This window comes from Solanum dulcamara, chromosome 8, assembly GCF_947179165.1.
Source record: "Solanum dulcamara chromosome 8, daSolDulc1.2, whole genome shotgun sequence".
Lineage (NCBI taxonomy): Eukaryota > Viridiplantae > Streptophyta > Magnoliopsida > Solanales > Solanaceae > Solanum > Solanum dulcamara.
In genome coordinates, this window is record NC_077244.1 from 74605523 (window position 1) to 74613726 (window position 8204).

General features: G+C 35.8%; 2 protein-coding genes across 3 annotated transcripts; both read right to left on the reverse strand.

The window, feature by feature from the left end:
• Nucleotides 1–992: 992 nt before the first annotated feature.
• On the reverse strand, nucleotides 993–2094 carry LOC129899549 (NDR1/HIN1-like protein 1). The gene has a single exon (XM_055974552.1). The coding sequence runs from the start codon at nucleotides 1693–1695 to the stop codon at nucleotides 1063–1065; it is 633 nt and encodes a 210-aa protein (XP_055830527.1). The 5' UTR covers nucleotides 1696–2094; the 3' UTR covers nucleotides 993–1062.
• A 2863-nt stretch (nucleotides 2095–4957) lies between these two features.
• LOC129899291 (NDR1/HIN1-like protein 10) lies at nucleotides 4958–6848 on the reverse strand. Of its 2 annotated transcripts, none has more exons than XM_055974200.1 (2): nucleotides 5923–6848; nucleotides 4958–5250 (listed from the first exon to the last, which is right to left on the reverse strand). In XM_055974200.1, exon 1 carries the CDS (start codon nucleotides 6686–6688, stop codon nucleotides 5942–5944), a length of 747 nt encoding a protein of 248 aa, XP_055830175.1. In that variant the 5' UTR covers nucleotides 6689–6848; the 3' UTR covers nucleotides 4958–5250; nucleotides 5923–5941. The 2 variants fall into 2 exon arrangements, with proteins under 2 accessions (XP_055830175.1, XP_055830176.1); XM_055974201.1 differs by having other exon boundaries at nucleotides 4958–5292.
• Nucleotides 6849–8204: the final 1356 nt, after the last annotated feature.

The following is an 8204-nucleotide window of genomic DNA, read 5'->3' on the forward strand; positions in this document are numbered from 1 at the left end:
ATCTGATATATAATAAATTTAATGATAAAATTTAAAGTAAATATGGAGCCTCCAAATTTTTGGGGCCTAACCTCATTAGCCAAGCCTTAGAGCCGCCCATATATCAAGCATTAATTACTTCAGCTAGTTTTTTATGATTTTTCGAAGGTAATGATAAAGTTTGATTTAATAAGATTAAAATAGTTAGGTGGAAAACATTCTTTTGATTTATTTATCTTTTTAATTCCAATGCATGTCTCTCAGAAAGCATCAGAGACCTAAAATTCATGTAGGGGAACATTGTTCCATGATTGTAAAATCTGGTCATGTTATTTACGTGAGTAGATTACAAATATCACTCATAGTTGATTAACACATTAATTGTGATATATAATTTGCTGCAAATATCAGGAGTATGTAAGATCTTCCTTTTGCTAGTCCCACTATTTTTTCCTTCTACTTGTATTAAAAAAGTATTCAGCGTTACGAGTTTTTAATCAGTATTTATTAAATTGACATTATTACTATTTAATCATGAAGAAAAAGGTTTTTGAAAAAAAAAGGATTAAAGAAGAGGAAAAAGCAACCCCAAATATTGAAAAGCAGTATGGAATCTATATGTTACAAAAAAGTATACGTGGAATATTTGCTTTATCCCTCTTTTGATCCTTGAATCTTTTTTTTTGTTCATCAATACAATTTGTGCGTTACTTCAAACGATACCTAAGGAGATCTAGCCTAGTGATCAATGGAGTGGATTGATAATCATGAGGTATCCGATTCAAATTTTAGCATAGATAAAACATAATGCATGATCTTTCTCATCTCCCAATTTTCGTAGACAGAATTACCTGCAAAACTAGTCCAAAAGGCGCACAAAGTAGTCTCAACGCCATGTTACCATAACATCAAGAAATTTCACCAAAAACTTGCATTTTCTCGATTTATACATCCTCATAGATGAAACTATTACATACTATAATTGTTAAAAAAAAAAAAGGTGGCGTGGGAGGTAAGGAGTAAAGAGTGAGAGATCACCAATTCTATAGATGTGAATATCCATGGGGTTGTTAGTTCCTCAAATTAAACATCGACATGACAATTTTGTACCAATTGATACTTCATAGCGGAACTAACAGCAATACTATTACCAATGATCTTACCACCAACACCAACATAAGCTGGACAATTCACATTCAAATGATACTTGCCAGAAACAAATGTCCCAACTTTCCATCTAACTCTTCCATCAACTTTAACATTTATCAAAACGGTTCCAGCCATTTGATCTTCATTAAGACTCTCACTAAGGTACGGCGCGACGGGGACCGAGTTACCATACACAAAAGGTGACCATATTGTGAAATCTTTATGACCTTGATAAGTTTGTGGTAGAAGTGTAGGGAGAGTAATTTGTTGGCCACGGTAAGTGGCATAGACATCTAGTTTGTCATAGTAAATTCCAATTTTGTCATTTGGGTTGCGAGAGGCTAAGGTAATTTGGAAGTTGGTGGTGAGGAAATTAGGTGAGGAAATGTTGAAGGAATATATAGTGGCATCTTGGAGGATGAAGTGTGGTTTCGTTGGCCTCAGGATTAGGAAAATGAGAAGGATGATGAAGAGGATTAGGATTATGAAGCCAACTAGGGCGGCGAATAGGCGGCGGTGTAGCTTGTGGCGTTCTTCGTCGTGGTGGCCGCAGTCTTTGGCCGACATGGTGGTGGTGAGGGGATGGTGTTTTAGTCCTTTGGGAGAGAGTTTTTGTAAGGGGAGATAAGTTTGTTAATATGACTTCTTTTTCAGGATTCTATAATGTGCTGAGAGACTATTTCTTCTATAAAAAGAGAGTGGTCTTTTTGTATAGGAGATGTTGGGGGCATTTCTTTTCATTTTTCTGTTAAGTAGGGTATATGGAAATATTCCCTTTTCAAATATGATTATGACACGAACTTTCGTAGTAGGTTAAGAAACTTCATCTTGCAATTCTAATTTTTTTTTAGTATAATGGGGTGAGAGAGACTTTTGGTTGATTTAAACATTTGGTATCCAAAACTCAGTTTACAACACTCGAGCCCAAGAATTCTAGTTATGAATAAAGATAAAGATATTCCAATTATCTCACCAAAAAGGGTTCAGTTTTCAAAATTGCTGCTTTAAACACTTAAGATTTAGATGACTATTGTAAATGTGTCCAAAACTTCATTTCCAAGAACATGTTTTAGAAATGTTCTAACGACAAATACATCCAAATTTCATGCAGTAACAACTTGGCAATTTAGAGGAAAAGTGAATGGTGGAAAATGAAGTTTGGTGATGGTGATGATATGGTGTGCTGGTACAAGCAACCTTATCTTTTATTCTTCTACGCAAAGGCTAATAAAGAGGTAATAAGGATTCAAGAATTATTCTTAAGGGCCCTACTTCTATAGTCTTGACAAAATAGGATTGCAGTATTCTTAAGATACCGACCAAATTGCCTATTATACCCCGAATCAGTAAAACTTGAAATTCTGGAAATTTCAACCTTCATAAATTAGTTAGAGAAATCAATTATGAGAAAAATGAAAAACATCGAACAGAGAAGTAAATTAATTACTGATAATTTACGCTATTACGGATATGATAAAATTTGGTAAGGTAACATTTTAACGACTTAGTATTTGGGAAGGCTTGGAAGAAAGACAAGTACAACAAGAAGACACCAACACTCGGTACTAGAATTCCTTCAAACCCTGCTCCCATATATTATAACCTCATTGTCTATAAAGAAAATTTATATTATATAAAATATTACTCAGACTTTGCGCGAGCTAATATTTAACGTGATTTTAAATGTTGCTATTTCACAATGACAGAGCACACATCCTCAAGAACGAAATAGGTTCATTCAAAATAAAACAACAAAAGAGATGAAGAATAACATGAGATGGATCTTGGTGTGTTTCCAGCCATGAATGGATGAGATTCTAATCAATTACCACTAAACTAGACAATCCGAAAGTAAAGATATCTATCTATACGCAGCTAAATTGGAGCTGTAAGCTTTACAGGTCCAGGAAATAGTCTATACAACAAGTTACGAGATATTGACAACATAACAAGTGGGATTCGTAACCTGGAAAATAAGACAGGTCATCCTACAACGAGTGAAAATAAACTAATAGTGTGACAGGTATAAGTTAAATACAACAAAAGACGGCATGCATCATATGCTGCAGATCAGTTGATATATTCAACTATGGAGCCCTAACTAAATCCGGATCGCACACTGCAGGGCCCATTCAGGGGTGACGCTCCCAACAGAACTATGGTAAGAGTTATTTGCACAAGACAACTATTTCTTCTGTAACTACAAAGGAATTAAAGCGTAGATGCAAAAGAGAGTTTCTCCTTTCATGTGATCCTTTCTTAAATAACTCAAGAAGCATGATGTTCATTCGCATAATGAAACTAAGTCATAGCAACAATCCGACTGCAGTTATACAAACATTTGAAATCCAGGACATGGCATCTTTATCACACTATAAAGTTAAAGCCAAGACATGACATGGTTCCAGCAAACTGGAAAATATAACCATAGCTTAAACTTGAATAGTACAACTGACAAAAGTAGACTACGCAAATAACAGATATCTTATCATCCCTGGCAGACAAGAGCAGAGAAGGAAGTAAGACATACAAAAAGAGGTTCATTTACTAGCAACTTTCATCAAGACAACATATTGATCCTATGTGTATTAACAATCTTCTATCAAAGCCACTAACAAATGGCTTGGCTGTACATAAAAATTTATATTGAATATTGTTCCGCAATAACTAAATATCAACATGTACTCCAATTTCCTTTTAGATGTCACAGTAAAGACACCAGATAGATTAATTATGACCATTAGAACAGATAATTACTAGTAACTTTCTTATTGAAACCAATGACTTCACTTTTTGAAGCTAGGCGATAAACCAAGGATATAAGGCTGTAAATATCCCAAAATAGAGGTGACAAAAAAAATACATGTACAGAATGAGTAAGCTAAAGCTACGGCATCAAAATAGCTGATTTGAGATATTACAAATAAGATTTACTTCTGATGCTAACATGCATTCAACCCATTGAGCTTTTAGCACAGAAGTCCTAAACTTCCAGGAGTAGTTTTTTGGAGGGCAGCAAACTGCACTTCACAAAAAACAGTAGCGAAGGTCATGACTTATCCAAACTTGTCATGCCCAGAAGCACAGGTCTAGAATAAGACACTGAAGTTTATAACAGTAACAAGGTTCTATCAAATGATACTTAAAACTACCCAAGGAACTGAATGCAGAAAGGAAAGCTAACTGTTTGTTGCCCTGCTTTGTTAAACATGGCACAATCAAGATTGTCAATACTTGTGTGCATGCTACTGCAAGAGTAATGATATAAATCAATGAAGCCACTGCTTTTTGTAGATTATTTACAAGCAGCCAAACTATGCAATAAATAAATGCTTAAACTGGTCAAAAGGTAACCAGACCAGAGGTCCAGAAGTAAAAAGGTTCCCAGAACCTAGTAACTTACTTGTCAAACAAGGTTGGATCTAGGATTTAAATCAATGGAAACAGAATACTATTGCACTCCCTACCCCATCAGACAATTAGCAGATTAGAAAAAATATATAACATCATGCATAGTTCGTGCAGCAGCAGCAGCGAATGCATAATTCTATCGCTCCTGAACACTAGCACAACCTATATTTTCACATCTCCCATTTGGCAAAGGTGCTTCCAACATATGCTCCCCCTATCCCCTTCTCTCTCTCTCTCTCTCTCTCTCTCTCACACACACAAGCACACAGCAAGAGAGCCATCTCCTCTGGTTGCTCAATTTTCAGAGTTCAGGGAGTCAAAGCCTTTTATAACAATCAAGGTTTCAGTTTCTCAGGACCAAGTCCAAGTCTCAAAAGCTCCATGAGCTACAGATCTCAAAGTTGAAGATGAACAAGAGTGTCTTGAAGATTCTTTTTTTATGTTGTTTAACTACATCAAAAGTGCCTATCACATGAAATAACATGAACAAAGAGGCTATTCAAAAGGATTCACAGCAATAGTCCTTTACAACTCCTTTTTCCCTTAGTATTCTCCCTCTATTCATATTTTCGCACAACCACAACATCTTAATAGTTGGTTATTCTTTAATCTGCCAAAACAATGTCCCACAACCAAATTGGAGCTGTATCACGAAGGTCACGATCTTGGTACTCCAAGCTTGAATCAATGAGTAGACATGATAGTAGAAGCCTAAAAGTTCATATAGACATTATCTTGAACTGCTTCATATCACTTCAAAAGTTAAAGACATGAAGAACTTATAACTTGGACGATACAGGAACAGACTTTTATATGATAAGTTCAAAAGAAATTGTAAAAACAATACCTTGTAATGCTTTAAAGCAATGCTTCCAGGAAAAGAAGATATCATATGGAAGGAAGTTAGTGGAGCACTAGGAACCGCAAATAAGTTATTGTCATCACAACAAAAGTCTAATATTTGCAAGATTTTGAATGACCAATAAAATGGAATCCTAAATGACATGAAAGCCCTCTACAGGAACACAGAATTAACCTTCTTTTCCTAAAACATATCAAAATTACAGTCCTTTTTACTTGTTTAGCTAAACTGTAAATCATAAGAAGCAAATAAACAATTTAAACAACCAAGAACAATGTAGAAATAAAACATTTTCTCCAAATCTCAAATGTAGCCTCAGAAACAACAACAAGAACAGCCTAAAGATGTGTATACACCAATGTGAATAAATAAACAATCAAGACCAGCTTCTTCGTGATTTTAATATGAGATCAATAAACGCAATTCAGTCAGCATTATCCTTACTACATTGCTTATACAAGTAAACTAAGAAGTATATAATGCAACAGAGCTAGAGAACCTAATGGGTCAACAAAATTCACCTTAGTGAAAACGCCACCATCACAGCCCAACCCGACACCGCTTTTGTCCTTCAAGCAAGTTCCCAGAAGACTTGTTTAACGCAACCCCAACTGACAAATCCCCACAATAAACCCTCAAATACCTCCTCCTTGCTCTCCAAGCTCCAGCTTTAAAACTAACCCTAGCTACCATCCTCACATTGAATCTAATACTAGCTCTTTCAGCCCTCTCTTTACCCATGCCATCAAAAGCCCATTTCTCCACATACGCCCCTGACGCAACAAAGCTAACCTTTTGGGAAGTCTCGTTTCCCTTATCCATAAAGAAAGGTGGAACCGTAGTATCAGCAATTGAGAGTGAATCATAGAAAATCGCAGCCGCAATTTCGTCGTAGTACAGAGTAAGCTTCTTGTTTGGATTCCTGGCAGTAAATCGGAGATCCCAGCTTGCAGTTATGAGGGAATTCGACAGATTGAGGTTGGAAACAGTGAGTGAGTCGACTTGGAGCTCGGGGATGCGTGGAAGAATGACAATCCAGATGACGAAAAGAATTGCTCCGGTGATGATTGTAGAAGCAACAATTATTGCTATCACTCGTCGGAGAAAGGTATTACGCTGCGTGGCGTAAGGGTCTGGGTAGGGGTAATTGTTGTAATACGGTGGTGCGGCGTAAGGGTAGGCGGTGACCGGAGGTGGGGGTTGAGCGGCGGAGTAGCCATTGGGGTTGGGAGGAGAGGCGGTGGCGGTGGCGGGGTAGCCGGTAACAGGTCTATTGGGATCGACCATGGCGGAGGATATGGAGCATCTGCGGTAGTGGGAGAGTGGAGTGGAAAGTGAAGGAAAAGTCGGTGACGAATCTAAAAGACGACGAAAGGGGAAAAGGACTCTGTGGTCATTGTCAATTCAACAGCTAGTAAGGAATAAAGATGTTTTAATATTGTTGGACAATTATTAATTTATGGTAGAGTACCATTCAATAATTTTGTATTATCATGTAATCTATGTGCTGGTAGTATTAAATTCTACCTTCGTTATACAAACCGAAAGCCACATGATATAAAATTTATATTATTTTGTGAGCTAGGATGTGAATTGAGAATATTTATATTTATACTAGCAATATATGAAAGATAATATAAATATTGTTATGTTTCGCATAATGTAGCGATTCATTAAATTATTGAAGGGGCATCGGACACTCTCATACTATACAACTATAGGAGGGGAGCCAACATTCATAACAATGCTCTGACTTATTTTTCATTTATTAGGTATATATATATACACACTTAGACTTTTGTGAATCCAAATTTATTCTCATATATAGGAGAGTCCCTCCTTTATTGCCTTTTTTTTTCTTCTTATAAGTTGAATTATTTGTTATTTTGTACCCATTGATGAGGAGTCTTCCTTCCCTACGTACCATTTTGGCCTTATTTCCCCCAAAGGCAACCTTTTAAGTCGCTGAAACATAGATTGCAGGCATAACGTGAATACAATAATTAGCTTTTGGATTCACGAGTACATATAATAATGTGCCAAACTCATCAATGTACACACAACATATATAAATTGCATGCATAATGTGCCAAACTCATCATAACAAATTTTAAGCAAAATTAATTGAACTAGTTAATAATACAAAAAATCCCTAATAAGAAAAAAAATTCAAAAATCTAAGGGCATGCATCAATTTAATAGTTGTTGGGTGCAATTTCCTCCATTACCAGACATAATCCCATTAGTCATATTAAATGAATCAAGCCTCAAATCATTGCAAACTACCACTAGAATTGCACTATTTCTAAACTTTAATAATCTAGTATTACCACGAAATCTTGATTGCAACAAAAAATCAAAAGCCACCTCTTTATATCCTTCAAATTCTTCTTCAATTTCTTTACTTAGCCATCCACCATGATCATTAGTAGTTAGCCTTATTGGCACCAACAATATTTTTTCCTTTGAACGTTGAATGATTGGATCCACTAATTTAGCTACCGAAAAAAAATCATCCATGTGATAAATCCATGCTCGAATTTCTTCATACATAAAAATATGTGTACCCTCATTAGGGTTCTTGATGGAAAGAGTAATATTCCAATCTATAATATTTTTTGAGTCATGATGATTAATTAAAGGAGAGAAAGATATGGAAGTTACGTGAAATTGAGGTTCTTGGATTTTTTGGGGGAATTTTGTGGATAAGAGGATGATGAGGAAGAGGGCTATTAAGGAAAAAACTCCAATATATTTAAATAAATCTAGCCACGGATCATATTGTTTTTGGATTTTCTTAAAC

What these genes read in the sequence shown, in the direction of transcription:
- LOC129899291 (XM_055974200.1), bottom strand. Translation starts at nt 6,688, where the DNA reads ATGGTCGATCCCAATAGACCTGTTACCGGCTACCCCGCCACCGCCACC.
- LOC129899549 (XM_055974552.1), bottom strand. Translation starts at nt 1,695, where the DNA reads ATGTCGGCCAAAGACTGCGGCCACCACGACGAAGAACGCCACAAGCTA.